Below are 16,308 nucleotides of genomic sequence, written 5' to 3'. Positions count from 1 at the left end.
CTGCGCCAGGCCTGGGTGTTATAAGGTGGGGGAGGGATGGGGCAGGCACTGCTGCTCTTTAGAGTGCCAAGGGTCACTTGAACATCCCAGGAATGTCAGCAGCCTGCCTCAAGATTGCTTGGCACATAGCTGAAATACTTCATAAAAATGGGTGAGAGGGCCATTTCCTTGACCTGCCTATAGAGTCTTACCTGAAGAAGTGAGCTTCCGAGGGCTGCTGGAATTCAGAATCAGTCAAGTCCCATCAAAGCACGACAAATTGCAAGACCTTCGGCCAGTTTGCTCCTTCTTTTACAGAACGCCAAAAAAGCGCAGTGTCTGTACTCCTTCGATGTAGATGGGTGGCTTTTTTTCCAATATTGCTGAAATGTGTGTCATGTGTTTTTCTTATTTCTCCTCCTGGTGATGAGTGCATTGTCCTTCCGAGTTCTTGGTGACTAGAGTAGAATGGCCTATTTCTTATCGTCCCATCTTAAGGGTGGAGTTTATTTTCTCTAGCCCCTACATACTTGGTGGCCTCTCTTGAACGAGACAATTCACAAAGCTCTTTCTACACTTCGCACATTTCCAGTCCCAGGCATTTTGTTTGGTCTCCAATGCTGGAATTTCAAATCCTTTTATCTTGACCAAATTCTAACGGCTTCTTAACTTGATTTGGGTTAAAAAAGAACTTCCCAAAGAAGCCCTGTTTTTGTAGGATTGTGGTGTTTTGATTTTATTGGTCAAACTATAGGGTGGAATTCGTGTGTAGGATCAAAGCTATTAGATAGGTTTCCCTTTTTTTCATTTGTGTGGATACCATTGTGATTGATCTGTTGTTTGGTAAGAATGTAATAGCTTTTTTAGTTTCCTGTTTTGGTAATGGGAGTGCTGTCATCCTAGGCAGCAATATTTAATTGAAGGCTGTCCTTTAGGTTCCTGATGGGCTTTCATATGAAATATTAATTTTTGTTTTAATCTAATTTATTATTAATATTGTGAAGCTCGATGTATTGTAATAGGTCTGGGAGAAATAAAAAGTTTTGCTGTCTTGCAAATTAATTTAAAGTTGAACAGGCACCTCATTAGGGTGAATGAAAACAACCTCATGATTAGCTTCTGTCTCTGTTGTAATGAACCAGGTTTGTAGTCCTAGTGCCTGGGGCCTGTTCATACTTAATTGCTTAGTCATGACTCTACACTTAGCAAAATGCCAGTAAATGTTGCTGCCAGTCGAGTAAAATTGAGAATTCAAATTTCTAACATGTTACTTGTCGCCCGACTCTCCCCAGACCTGTGGTTTGTCGCTTGTTTCCCGTGTGAGTGCGTGACTTTAAAGATACAGGAGAGGCGACTCAGGAGCGAGGTACGATGCGGTCAGAGCAGAAGCAGCTACACTCACACAGCAGATGGGAGTGAAAGATGGGATTCAGTAGGCAGGCAGATGGCTGTAATTGCTACGTGAAAATTAATCCTAATGTGTAAGGGTTTGGATTTTCTTTTCTGCCCGATGTGAATTCACTGTGCTTCTCTTGCTCGTTTTGAGAAAAGTCCTCCTGATTCCAGATGGAACATAGCAGTGGTGTCACTGGACTGGCCTTCCCCCTTCTGATGCCTATGTATCAGTTAATGTGGCAAAACCCCTATCATGAAGGGTTTGTCACTGAAGCCAAATGAGGTATTTGATTACGCAAGAGCTACATTTCAAGTGGTAATTGAAGCTGAAGTGAAAAGTCAGACACCCAATATAGGATCTCTTCATACCCTTGTAATCTGCTATTATTGTTTAATAATTAAATCTTATGCACTGATTAATTTTTAGGAGGCTGTGGTGGCGATGTTTACTTTAATCCTCCTTTACCTTTCAGAAAACTGCTTTCCAATGACTTTCCCTTACTGTTGAATTAAATATGAACAGTTCACTTGTATTTCTCTACCCTTTCTTCATATTAACTCATTCATGCTGCAGCTTGCCTGTATTTCCCACATGAACACATGAACTGCTACTCTCCACTGCTCCCCCAGCATCTGGGGTAGGCGAGGGAGCCAGCAGCAGCTGCACCTTATCACACCCAGTAGGCTTGGAGGGAGACTCTGTTACTGAAGCTTGTCTTTGTGCAGGTATTTCTCCCTAATCCCCACAAACCTCTTGAGGGGATTGGAGCTCAGTGCACAGGACTGTGAAACGTGTTATTTTGTTTTTAAAAAGCCTGTACTAAAACATTAAGGCTTCACTTCAGCTGTGATGCTCAGGCATGTCATGTCTTGATGCCTATTTAAGTAATCTGTTTTTTTAAATTGCATTGTTTAATTTCTCCTTTTAATTCTGTATCATTTGCACTGCATCGCAGCAGTCTGGAAGGAGCTACATAAATTAAATCTCGACAGAGAAATTCAGCCGTTCTCTCTAATCTAAAACAGAGCATTTGTTGGGGTATCCCATGGTACTTTCTTGTTATTCCATTAGTTGGCTCAGTGGCTCCATGGTACTTGGAAACTGCACAGTGACAGTTTTGCATTGATAGCAATACACCCTGAAGGTTTTGCTACACAGTGGCTGAGATGCCTGTGTTAGAATGCACTTCTGCTTGCCTCTGAATCACCTGTCCCTGTGGATCCTCTTCAATGCGAAGCACTTTATTTCGAGAGACTGATGAAATTGCTTCACTCTCTGCATGGAAAAGCATGAGGTGGAAAATTGGAGACGGGTTTCCTCTGTTTTCTGGTGAGGCTTGTTTAAGAGCCTGTCTGACCTTCGAAAGCAATCTCTTCCCTTGTTCACAAATTCACACCTGTGTCCTGGTGTGCAGCACAGGAGCTGGTTCCTTTGTCAATGCAACATTATGTGTCTGTTTCTTTGCTTGTGTTGGCTCAGCTTCTCTTCCCTTGAACTGGGCAGTTGAGTACAGCCTCTAAATGGGCCGTCTGTATTCCTCTCCCTCCCAGCAGCTCTGTGCTACATCTCATCTGCTTTTACATATGTGTTGCCTTCTGTTAATAAGAGAGTGAGAGATGGTGTAGCTGGAAAGTTTTGTTTTAATTAGATCCTGGTTCTATGCCTATGGAAATCACAATGCAAACTGTATACCCAACATAATTTCAAATATGAAAGTACTGTACTGTAAGTCCAAAATGCATCCAAATTAGGTATTTGATCCTGCTAGAAATGTAGCTGTAGCATTAAAATGAAAAGTCAGACCTCAGTTATAAGATCTATAACCTGCCATTATTATTTAATAGTGAAATATGCACTGATTAATTTTTAGGAGACTGAGAAAAGCAATGTTTAATTTTACTTTTCAAAAAACTGCTTCCTGATGTCATTCCCTTATCATTGAATTCACTGTGTCCAGTTTACTGGAATGACTTCAGCCCAGTTTACAGTAAATAAACTGGGTTTACGCATGGCCACGTGACTGCTTGACTAGTCCACGAGTTCCTCACTCAAGCTGATACTTTAGCAAGAGGGGTTTTGGCCAGATCTAAGTTTACTTGGCTTTTAAATGGCAGCGTATATACAATGAGAGTTGCATGTTCTGGGTTAAAAAGGAAGGTGCCATAATAGACATCGGCACCCTTATTAATGTGCACTGTTTTCTTTTCATTAATTAAAAACATAATTTAGATTTGACATAAGATGCTTGATCACCTGCCATGCGTTTAATAGCTAATTCAATGTGAATAAACTTCTTAACAGTCACTTCAGCTAAAATGAGAAATGCAGCAGTGACACTCGGCAGAACTGATTGATTGATGACTTTCTTCCTAAATGAGTGTTGCAGAGGCTTGAATGGTTGGAGGGGCAGGCTGCATGAATCACCTTTATGGAGATCTTGTTATGCAGATCGGCAGCCGGGAGGATTGCAGGGAAAATAAATATCTTCCATGGTGATGGCTGCAGTGCTCTCTGCCTTCTGTGCATATCTGTCCTTTCCACGCTGGTTTCAGTGACTTTCAGCACCTGCTGGACTAAAAAGGCAGTTCATAAGAAATGTAATGTCTGATTACAATTCTCCAGAGGTCAGTGGCCAGTGTCTTCTGCTGCTTTTACTCTGCAGGAAGATGAATGTGTGGCGGGTTTCTCTTGGTTACCATGGCAGGCACTCATGGCAGGATCTCTCCTGTAATAGCCCAAAGCAACCACAAGGGGGAACCATCTCATCAGCTGAGTGACCTCCATCCCTGAGTCAAAACATACAGCAGCTGCTGCAGTTCTTTAAAACTACCTGAGTCCCAGGATTATTAATTAATCGCCCCATTTCCCTTCTGTCCTGTGCCTGGGCCAGCTTAATCAAATGAATATGTTATCTGCTCAAAAGGCCTTCAAAAGCAAAGAGTGTTAGAAGTTATTGCAGTGAATGTCCTTAAGGGACATGCCTCTGGGTTGATGTAGAAAGCACTGGGAGCTAATCAGGTTAATAGATCACATGGTTCTTGATGATGGAGAATCACACAGGGGAGCAGGTAGGATTCTTTTAATTTGGCAGTCTGCATTCCATTGCAATTATCAGCCTTGCCAGAACTATCCTTTAAAGGTAACACTTAGTGAGACAACTTGAAAAATGTAAACCAGAAACTGTATCCCAGAAATGGGAATATGGTGCTTTATTGTTTACCTATAAAGCAACCAGCAAAACAGTACAGGAGGGGTTGTATCTCTGTGATTGAAATATGCACCTTTTTGATTTTTGATCGATCTTTTGTACAGATTAGCTGTACAGATTAGCTGTATGTGAAAACCTGTCTGGTGTGTAGCAGTGCAGAGAGCTGTTTTGGAGACCAGATGGTCTGGCTTTCCCAAGACCCCATCTCTGTCTCTTTTTTTGCACAGTAGTGTATAGAACACTGTTCAGGGTGTTGTGCATACGCTACTGAAATAAAACAGAAAAGTTTAAGCTAAAAGCTGCTGTATTCCAAGGCAAAGGAAAGTTTGGATTTTGCAATCACTTGTGACAGTGTTTTACCTACTTACAGCCTACACACTCCATACTACACATACAGAAACCTCTGCCTTCATCGCAGATATGACTGTTTCTCCCCCCCGTCTTCTGTCATCTTTCAAACACTACTATCATCTCAGCAAATGCAGTAGTTTGGAAGGGAGAAAATAAAGCTGCTCTGTTTCAGCTCAGTAGGCAGAGTAATGGAGAGGTAAAATTGGCTCGATGTAGTTTTGTTTCCCCATTTTCAAAACCAAAGCAAATTTACTCTGGGATTTTTGCCGATTCCATTCCGACTAAGTATTTCTTGCCCTCATGGCAGACTCATTTAATCACCTAGACAAACATTGCAGCTTTCAAATGTTCAGCCGGGGATTAAGCTGGCATAGTATTCTCGAGTCCCTGTCTGGGGAGTCGGCCTTGTCTGTGTATAAGGAAAATTATTGAGCTTCAGAGTTATGTAAATGATCTTGAGGTCTGTGTTATTTTGGTGTAGCAGCGCTGAGCAAATAGGGTATATTTAGTCTATACTTGTAATGTAGTGCATTATGTAGGGTGGTTGTGTGAACACACTTTGTGTTGCATTATCTGCATTTTTAAACTTTTAAGTTTTAAATGTCTCTTTTAAAATGCGTTTTAAACCTCCTCTTTACAGTAAGCTATGTTGAATACAGAAAAATAAAAGATTCATAGCTGCTTGAATTTTTCATAGCTGTCAGCAGGCCATGGTATTATTCTTGTAAGTTAGTTTCAGCTTTGCCTGCCTCATTGATCTAAAACGTGCCAGCAGAAAGAGAAAGAATGATTAGTTTTGTTGTACAATTTTGCTCATTGAGACTCTCCCCTCATTTTGCACTGGAGAGTGTTTGGCAGTCTGTGGGCAGCAGTTGAGAGCTCTGTGATGTGGGTGCTTGATGTTTTTGCTGCAGGGCCTTTTCTAAGACCAGGAAGGTAAAGTACCTGGGGACTTCTAGTCCACTCTCTCAAACAGCCTTGTCCTTCTAGAAGCTGAGGCAATCACGGGGAATGTAGAGTTCTCGTACCCGAATCCTAGTGTCAGATCATTGTGATGTACTGTAGGTGTGCTGTGCTGCAGAGGCCAGCTAGTCCCCCACAAAGACAAGCAGGCTACTGAGGCAACTGGCTGGTTAGATTGTGGGCTTTTTTCAAGCAGTCTGAAGATGTTGTGCTTTCTGAGGTTTATCTATTTCTTTAATTATGTTCTTTTATTTTGTTATTGTTAATAGTGTTAACTGTTCATCTGTCAAGTATGTGCCTTGTGTCTTCACAGAAATAAGGAATTTCTTTACAAAACAGGAATTTGGAGTTGCACACATTTATCCAAAGGAGAAAAATGAAAGGTAGAATGTGAGATTGTGTACAGTGAAAGATTAAATGTGATTCTGAATTTATTTTGAAGTAGCTGTTTCATCCTGCACACCTTGTGTCAAGTCATTGTCACCTTTTCAATTGGCCTAAGTGAATGGTAACAGAGATTTGTTCCTTGTGTCTGCATTTCTAGTTGAATGCAGAAGGTTTACCCACTGTTTCATTGACTAGCTCTGCCACTCAGAGAATGTCGCTTATTTGTTTTTTAATCACTCCCAGTTCCATTTTTGTTTTCTATATGTAACTGCAATCAAGGCAATGAGGAGAAGCAATAATAAAACATTGTTATGATCTGCAGTTAAAAGCATAGAATTAAAATCAAGTGATGTTATGTTAAAATTATACAATACACTAGTAAGACCTAATTTAGAATATTGTGTACAATTTTAGTCACCACATTAAAAAATAGATACTGCTGCTCTGGAATCAATCCAGAGAAGAGCAACCAGATACATTCCTTGGCTTCAAGGAATGTCCTACGCTGACAGGCTGAAAGAGCTGAGCCTTTTTAGTCCTGAACAAGGAAGATGCACTGAGACCCGGTCCAAGTATTCAAGGTTCTCAAAGGCATTGACAAAGTCAGCACAGTGGACTTCTTCAGAACGAACGGTGAAACGCGGGCCAGAGGACACAAGAGGAAACTAGCTGGAAGAGCCATTTAAAACTGAGAACCAGGTGCATCTTTATGCAAAGGGTTGTGGGAGTGAGGACCCCAGCCCTATAGTTTACACCAAGGCTTATTTCACGAAACAGCTGGAAGAGATCCTATGATCAATAAGCTGCTAATTGCCAAACCGACCTTATCTCCTCAGTAAACTTTATGACCTCAAGGAGCATTTCGTTCTGCTCTCTTTACAGCTATTTCTGTCGGAGAGTAGCCTCCCAGAACTCTGGAACAGCGTTTTAATTATACATTCTTCTTCTGGGGTAAAGGATTGCTCCGAGCAGGTCCGTCAGCAGAACACGAGGGGACAGAAACCAGCTCTAATAAACCTCCTTCCCTGGAGTATTTGTGTACACCCTACATTTGTGTCTTTGCTGCGCTTGGTGTTATTCTACCAATATGGCAGAGGGTGCCAGTTACTAAGCTGCTATTTTATATGCACTTCCAAAGATAGGCATTAATCGGAGCCGAAGCATTGGTACTTTGTGCTGTGTACGAGTGGAATGTCACATAGCAAAGACGGCTCACCCGTGTGCTAAAACTGATCTGTTTTTCAGTGGCTTGCCCCTTTCTACAGGAGGGTAGGTAGTTCATCTGGATGTGCAGGATCAGAACTTTTTGGAGCCTCTGTGAGGGATTTTTAAACCTCTGTAAGGTTTATCATAATTCACGTAATTGCAGAATGGGAGTGAAAAGGGATTCAGTACCAACCTTCATGCTGTTTTTACTGGATCAGCACAGCTTTGAATCTTGGTCTTGGGGTTAAAAGCAGATTTGTCTCGGTAATAGTGAAGGCAGAGCTCTATCTCATTTGATAACACCATCTGGTGTATGCGCACAAAAATAATGTACAATTAAGACAGTTTGTTTTTACAGTTTAAGCATATTGTGTGCCAGAAACTTGGGTAATGAATTGGAGTGATGTCTGATATTGCCTGAAGACAGAGAATGCCAAGCGCATCTTGCTTGAGCAGTTTCTCAAACGCCGATAGTGGTGAAGTGCACACATGATTATTGATCATTTAAAGCTGCTTCTCTGTCAAACCTCATCAGAAGAAGGGGTCCTCAGTTGCAGCATGGCTGCCAAGACTCCATACTAATTATAGACAAGTGTGCAGCTGTTAAAATTTCAGAATTACTCCTAAGTTGATGTCTGTATGCAGTTACTTCCCTGTAGCTCTTTTGTGTCCTTTAAAACCCAGTACTGTAGTGTTGTGGTGCCTGTCCTTCTATTTATTCCGGCGTTCAGCTTCATTTTATTTAGAATTTATGTATTGGGAATCCCACCGAATTTTGTCCATATTCAGTGTCCTCCTTAAAGAAAACCATTAAAGCCTGCAACTTCCATATCATTTAAAATGACCAGATTAGACTATTGGGTTAGTAGTTGTATGTGCAAAGAGTGGCTGGAGAAAGATTTGAGGGCTGGAACCGCTTGGTATTTGGAAAAGGAGATTCCTTTAAACATAAGGCTTTGGATCAAATTCTGCAGGACACAAGGTTAAATCCCAGAGATTGCTGGCATTCCTACCAATTACCTTGGCCAGATCAAGTTTGCGATATGGAGTTCATTAGTGCATCTGTGGCACATTGTTTCATAGTCTTAGATTAGTAAGAACTTGATAGAAACATAGTAAAATAAGAAGGAGACTTATGTGTTTTGTTTTTTATTTCAAGTCCCTCCCAATAAAAACTGTCCTTTTCTGAGCTGTGATATACTGTATTTTGAGACTTTTTAACTATGCTGTTCCTTTTTCAGCCTAGATAAGGGTGTGTATTTAGCTGCAAAAGTTTAAATTGTCATTCAAGTTGAATTTGATTTTGTTCATATATGTGCTAATATGAACAAGGTATTTTGATTGAATATTTTTTGTAAATTTTATACTGTTCAGAGCATTGGAACACAATATTCAGCACCATATTTAATTTTTTTTTATTAGTTTCTGTGGGAGAAATTGGTATGAAACTTAACAGTTATTTCAAAAGATTCATTTCAACATGAAGCAATGAGCCAGCAGAACTTCAACAATTTTGCTAATCGGGTGGGACAACTTCAAGCAATCATTTGTGACGTGTATACGCTTGTGCTTCGACTGAAAGTTTCTTTTCTTTTTGTGTGTCGTAACAAAATTCAAGCCATTGTGCAGGGGTGTCTGCACCTGAGAGGTCAGTAATCTCTCTTTACTTACTGTATATGTGGAAAATGTACTTATTACAGAACTTAATAAGTAGATTCGTGTTACTAAAGAAAAGGAACAGAGTGATGGGAGATGTTTGTAAGTCAGGATTGTAAATCTATCCCTTCTTTAAAACGTTGTAAGCTTTTAAGAATTTTCCTCAGTTGCCCTGTTAGAAGTGCTACTGAGTCGAAGTGCTCTCCACACTGTCTGATGTTTCTGGTAAGAATTCCTCACAATGATAAAGAGCATTCAGGTTCACTGTGCTGAATGTACAGCTGTTTAGCACTGCGAAGCAAGGAAATGAAACAGGTGACACTGAAGTGCTTGTAGGTATAGTATGTTACATTGAACATTGAACAGCGCTGCAATAAATCTCTGTGCTGAAATATGGACCTAAGATGTTAAGAGTCAAGGAAAAGACTCAGGTGACACAGCTGAGTGTTTAGGAAAATGCAAAAGGATGATAAATTTATTAACTGAACACCAGCACAGTACTTATCTACAGTATTTATTGTTACAAGTGTAGAGAATAGCTTGACTTCATAAGCAGAATTGTTTTTTTACCTTATACCTGGACTGCAGGACAAAATTACTATCCACAGCATAGTCTAATCTGAGTCCCTGTTCAATACTGTAGTTCAATGGATTGAACCAGGACAGTGATCTTCATCATGGAGTTTCAAACTGTGCATTTGAAGACATTGGCCAAATCTTCAAAGTTTGTAGTGCAGGAGACGGGATGAATTACTTAATTATTGCAGTTTAAAGCTGTGTGTAAGTTTAATGTGAGGGGTAACTTCTGTCAAAGTGCTTGGGTTTGCAAATAAAATAGAGTGCTGACGTGAGGTTAAGCTGCTATAGTAAGCATCCACAGCACTAACAAAGTCAATACAGCATCTGCATTATAAGTGCTTTCCCTAGGTATCCTGTAACACCCTCATAGGACACGGTTTTCCTTGAGTCTTTATTTCACAGTACTGTTCATTGGGATTGATCAAGGACTTACTCAAAAAGTACATTTTAGATTGTGGATGTACATTGTTTTGGTAAGGCACCAATTTTAAAACATCTTTTATAAAAATGTATTCACTGTGCAGTAATGAGACAGTGCTGCTGTAACCACAGGTTCCTTTGATGAAGGCTGGTAAACAGTGTATTAGCAAGACAAGCCCAAGTTATGGACCGTCTGTCTGGAAATACCCATCTATTATAAAGGTACACTGTACCTCTCCTTACTGCTGGGTGTTGTATGATGATGTCACAGGAGTTGGCTCTTTGTGCCTATTTGGCTCTTTCTCTATACACTCACATTGCCAGTTCTGGTTGGACTGAGAGTGAACCCCTGTAGAATGAGACTCCCATGCAGCCCCTGGAATGAGACAATTCAGAATTAGCAATCAGACCTGCCCTAATTGCCTATGGGAGGTGGGATGGAGCAGGACCAAGCTGACAAAAACCCACAGACCGGCTCCTCAAATCGAAATTGAACCAGGACTGTGGAGCTGCAAAGCAGTGATGCTCACAGCCACATTACCCTCTTTTAAGAGCAGATGTATCTGTCTGCTTAGTGATACCTGCATGGCTGTCCTTGGTGTAGCTGTTACCTTGTTTATGGGTTTAGATAACTAATAAGAGAATGATTGGTCATGTGTGGGTTATTTTATCTGATATTAATTAAAAGACATATTTGTGTTAGAGGATCCTGTAGGATAACCCCACCCCTGATGTCGGTTTGAATCCAGTTTAACAATGCTTTTAAAACCTAGACATTTTAAAGTGTCCATACGTTTTTATGTTTTACATGTCATGTTTGCTTTTAATTTATATGTACTCTATGTAGACCTTCAGTCAACAGTTTTTAGACTTGACAGTGATATCTTCCAATTTTACTGGGGCAGTTGTTTATTCTAAACAGGTGTTCTTAAAAGATTCCAAGTGGATTCTTTCAAGACGCGGAGAAGAAATGCACATTTTTGCGACTGTGTAGAAGCCTGTGGCTTATCTTTGCGATCTCTCCTATTAGAAGGGGTGGCACGTGGGACACATTCTTTTGTGGATTCCAAAATTACACGGCGAGGGAGGTCCATCGGAAGGCATGGCACCAGCTGTGCAGATTGGCAGGCGCTGCGTGTGACAGGGATAGTTCAGAGAGGGGAAGTATTTAGCTGGAACCCGAACTCGGAGTGGACAGAGAGCGCAGAGCAGCAGAAGCAGCGCAGTTGGTTTGAGGCCGAGGGAGACGAAAATAAACCGCAGCAGGCCTTGGGTGCACTTGCCTTCTTCGTCCTCGCCCTCGCCCAGCCCCTAGTTTTCCGTGCGGGAGATGACCTACTAGACCGGCTCGGCGATGCTTCGGCATTGCCCCATCCCTGGCTTTGTGACAGCCGGCTACCGGAGAAAGATGTCCAAGCCAGTCGAGACGGCGCCCGCAGGCCAGGGCTTGGTACTAGCTGACCCCAAGGTGGCGGGCAAGGAGCCCCTGCCGCACCAGAACGTGCTCAAGATTTTCAGCATCAACATCATCGCCCAGAGCTTGCCGTTCTGCCGCAGGCGGGTGAGTGTCCGTGGGGCTTCTTCCAGCCGCCCTGCCCTGTTGGAAATGTCAAGGGTCACCCCCGGCCTTTCCCCCGCGGGGTCTGCGGCACTGCCGCTCTGAGTGTGTGTGTGTCCTCGTCTGCAGGTCCTGGCTTTGAAAGAACAATATTGACGGTGTCTATAGTAGCGTACTACTTTTCAGGATTTAAAGTTGTTTTAGTTTAGGTAAAAAATGAAGACATTTTATGGCAAACAAAAGTCTGTTTGACTCAACAGCCAAGCAAGAAAGAGAGCATATAAGGATTAATAAACTCTAGACTTTAAGAGCTCGTTCTAGTAGGCTGACATATAGTGTATGATAGTGCTTTCCAATCCTAATATATGGCTATTATTTGGCTAATATTTCCTATTTTATCTGGCCTGTCTTAAAGATCAAGAGAACAAAAAAGTTAAAGTGTGTAAGTCCTTCACCATGCTTGGAATGTCTGTCTTTTTCCATTAGTTCTTTTAGCATGCAGTTTCATGGTTCAAGGTAAATGTCAATTTTGAATGGGCTGTACCCAAATACAACCATAGGTATGCTTTTCTTCAAGAGCATTAGCAATGTTAAATAATCAAGTTTCATCTATTTTTCAGTATTTAGATTTTTCCAAGTGCATCAGACTAAAATAGACTACTTAGTCTTGCGTTACTGAAATGCTTCTAATGAATTAGGAACGCTTAAGAACATTCTTAAATCTTCTTTTATAAAGCTTCTGAAGTGCTTGTGTTGGTTGATTTCTTTTGGTAACCATAAATAATGTTTTTCAATTCTCCAAACAGAAGAAAAGAGCTTCTCTAGGAAGGTGGGAATCGAAGACCAACAGCTTTAGTAGACTTTGTTTGTTTAGCACTATTTGTGATATGTTCTTCATTACACATGGCTATTTGTGTAATTAAATCACTGAATCGTTATTTCTGTAGGAAATAAAGTCCTCTGAAATTAACATTGCTTGTGCTGAACTGATAACTCAAGCAGAGATTAAGTATATTTCTAGTTTTCATCAAAACTGATAAAACACTGCGCTGATACCAATTCCACTCATGGCCTTTTGTCCAGAGTCAAAGAAATGACTCAGAAGATTTCTCCCTACATGTATTTATCATTTTAATGATTCCATACCTAAAAATAGGTAAGCAACATTGTTTTAATACCTGAAAATGTGCTGCTCTTTTCTAAAGTAACATTAACTGCTACTGCCTTCCTGAGGTACATTCTGTCACTGTAGAAAGTGAATATCACCCCTCACAAAGAACTGGTAGCAGTCTGACTTTTTATAATGTGGCGCATGTGGTCCCACCAGTGAAACGCTATTGCCATGGCAAGGATTTCCGTTTGCTCACAGGAAGGCATGTGCAGGGCCCCTCCCAGACTGCAGTCTGGGACCCCGGAGCTGACCTTAAAAAGGCTCACTCTGCCGAGCCTATTTTTAACGCACATATAGGGGTACCAGGCAGAATTTATCAGTCCGAGTGGACAATTCCTGGGAGACTTACAGTCCATAGAGATATCTTGCCCAGATATACTGCCTCATACAGTATAACGTTCGTGGAGGTTTCTAAAGTGGTATTTAAGCTATCTCGATATTCATATGCATCGAGGTACGTGTTGGACATTGTGATTTTACACCACGACAACTGGCTTGAGGCTTGATTGAGCCAGTACCTAAATCAGGCTTTTTAACGCTCCGTTTAACAAGATATGAGAAAATAACAAATTGCTAGTGTATTCGTATTGACGTTTTCTATTGGAGCGAGGAATCTAGTGGTGCATTAGATCCAAAATGGTGGATGTTCATAAGGTTGTATAAATATCTCATCGCAAGCATGCTAAGCTTTATATTTAGTCTAGTCTGTGGTGCAGTGCGGCAACAAGTTTAAAAGTTGCACACTCATGAAACTTCTGGCGGAGATTAATCATGTTCTTTTACCGTCCTGAGCTGAGATTGATCCGGATTAAATTAGGTACTTAGTTTCTTTTTCAGTGCCATTCCCCTTTAAGGAGCTGAAGGCAGTCTTTGTATCCTCCCTTATTGCAGCAAGGAATATTTTTTTTGTCTTTCAACCACTACACTACATTGCAGAAATCCTTTAAGCAAGTTTTAAAACTTAATGCCTGCTTTATTTTTGTTTTGTCTTGTCATTTGTAAGGTTCTTGAAAACTAACTGAAAAACAAAGGTGAAGGCATTTTCAGTGTTCTACACTAATTTCCATTTATCAGAATAGAAGTGAAAATTGTATGACTCACTGCTAAGTTACCTTACTTTTTACAATACTTCCTGTGTCATTTTTATTTGATACTGTAATTTACTTCTATACTGATCCTGAAGTATACAAGGTTCCTTGAGACAAATGTACTTAGCTAAATTTGAAGACTGACTTGTTAATGGATACCATTTTTCCCCCACATATTCTTTAATAGCAGAAATATCTAGCTCAACTTAACAGGTAATGCCATTTTGGATTGAATACAAGTTCAACTTTATTTTAAACTATTGACAAAAGGATCGTTTCAGGGTATGAGAGAAACGAGATTTTTTTTTCGGCACTTGCATAACTTGGTAAGTTCTCTGCTTTTACTTTCAAGGTTGTTTTTAAAGTGATCCCACATCTTTCACCTGCTTCTCTTTAAGTGCCATTGATCAGGTTGTTTACCAGAAATGCAGGAGAAAGGAGGGTGCTGGAGAGAGATCTTAATGAAGTGACCTTAGCAATTGCATCACAAACTCTTGCTGAATCTTATGATCAAAAGAGCATGGGTGATAAAACTGAAGACCGCCAAAAGATCAGAATGTTAATGCACTGGTGTTCAGTATTGTGGAGCTGCCTATGTAGGAGTCATGTAGGAGCCGTGGTAGCTCAGACGGCAAGGGCCTCTGGCTTTCTGACCGGAAGGTCCTGGGTTCAATCCCAGGTTCCTTCCAGACGGCTTCCAGGTCCACTCAGCCTGCCTCCCACATGAGTACTGGGGGTTAATCCTTCCGGGGGTAATAGGCCGGCTGGAGTGTGATGCTGACCACATGACCTCTACTTCCAGTGTTGGATGGTCAAGAAAAATGGTGGCCCTTGCCCCCCATTCCCCCATGGGCCTTTATGTCCTGAAAAGGGATCTACCTACCTACCTGTCCTCTTGTGATGTCTAGAGCCCACAACAGTGAAAATTGACAATCAGAGCCTGCCAGTGTCTCCACTCTGTGTGTTTTAGGGTTCCTTCTAAAATACTGCAGGAGTCTACGAAAGGAAACTACCTTTCACAGAGAGCCATTGTGTTGCAGAGGGCGTAGTCTTCTCATCACTGTTGTTTTTGCTTCTTATTCCTAATGCTCAGTGTTGGAAGGGGAGGAAATGTATGCATTTGGGTGAGAGAGTCATGCAGATTGGAATTCTTCACTGCAGGCCCTAAATTCAGAGCTAGTTGTAGCAGCTGCAGGGAGTCTCTGTAATTTCCCCAGCTCCCTCTTTGATCAGGAGCCTCCTTTTCCATCCATTCAGTCTACTTGCCTTCGTCTGCATCTGTCACACAAAACGCCAGTTGTTCAAGTACACGATTCCCACCCTGTGTGCATATCCATATGAAGATGTATAATTAGTAGTGTCATACAGTATGAAGGTCAGAATTATTAGTATTCCTCCCGCTAATTGAGTTATTATAATTATTTCTAGTAAGTGTTTTCATCAAATAAATCACTTCAAGTTCATAGAAGTATGCAGTAGAAGTACTAATGGAATGTAATTCATGAAGCTCAGGGTGTGTTTCTCGTGTAAGAACGCTGAGACAAGAGGGTGTGCACAGAAATGGTTTTGCAACGCACTCTTGAGGATTTGATAAGTGGTCAGTGCTGTGGTAGCGACTATTGTGAGAGGAATCAAAAGTGTTGAGAAGGATTGTATCCTGATTCCATGAATTAAAATCCATGCCTGTCCTTACAATTCTTAATGAGTGTGAAATTATTTTGCTGGCTTTTTTATTGTGATCAGTAAAGTAGTTGGGTTATTAATTAGTCTAATCATTTTCTTCATTTATAGTAATACAATTCAATATGCAGTTCCTGAATTCCAAATGTATTTTATAATAGTTTGGTAATTGTAAGTGCTTTGGGTTTTTCTTTGTTTTTGTAACCAGAATACTGTTAACTTATCTGTTGCTATTTGTATTGTTGATCAGTTATTACATGTTAGTAAATTTTTGTTAAGTGTGTTTTATTGACAGTTTGTTGTTCAGGCCACATCACAGAATTGTTATGGAAGAAAAAAAACTGTCCCTAAAATACAGGCTTTTTGTGTCTTTTTGATAAGTACCAAACTCCTTCCAACATTTCATGTTCAGTGCCCCGTGAACGTCAAACTGTAGTCTTCTAAACGATGTATAGCATTTAAATATGTAACCAAGGAGCTGTGCCCACAGGGCTTGTTCCTTCATCTCGACAAGGAGCTGGTTGTGTTGTGGGTTAAGGGTGTGGAGCGTTTCATGGCTTAGCTTGCTGGAAAGTAGCAAATACCGGGACTAGTGCTGTGTACAGTGAAGGATTAATGTTTTGCTTCCGTCTAAACCCCATGTTGGTTTTTTCAAATTAGGCTATA

At 40.9% G+C, this 16,308-nt stretch overlaps 1 protein-coding gene across 4 annotated transcripts in view; it reads left to right on the top strand.

The window, feature by feature from the left end:
- The window catches only part of fbxw7 (F-box and WD repeat domain containing 7), a 211,830-nt gene that overhangs the window by 120,194 nt on the left and 75,328 nt on the right, over positions 1–16,308 (top strand). The window contains exon 1 of one of the 4 annotated variants that reach the window (XM_088910977.1): positions 11,355–11,706. The exons of the other annotated variants lie outside the window; for them this stretch is intronic. Coding sequence (XP_088767103.1) covers positions 11,500–11,706 — 207 coding nt within the window. The 5' untranslated portion in view covers positions 11,355–11,499. Of the gene's footprint in view, positions 1–11,354; positions 11,707–16,308 lie in introns of those variants that run through there. 4 annotated transcript variants of the gene reach the window in all.

The sequence above is a fragment of the Atractosteus spatula genome, chromosome 1 (genome assembly GCF_055471065.1).
Source record: "Atractosteus spatula isolate fAtrSpa1 chromosome 1, fAtrSpa1.hap1, whole genome shotgun sequence".
Lineage (NCBI taxonomy): Eukaryota > Metazoa > Chordata > Actinopteri > Semionotiformes > Lepisosteidae > Atractosteus > Atractosteus spatula.
Note: the sequence above shows the minus strand (reverse complement) of the source record. Positions and strands in the feature narration are given on the sequence as shown.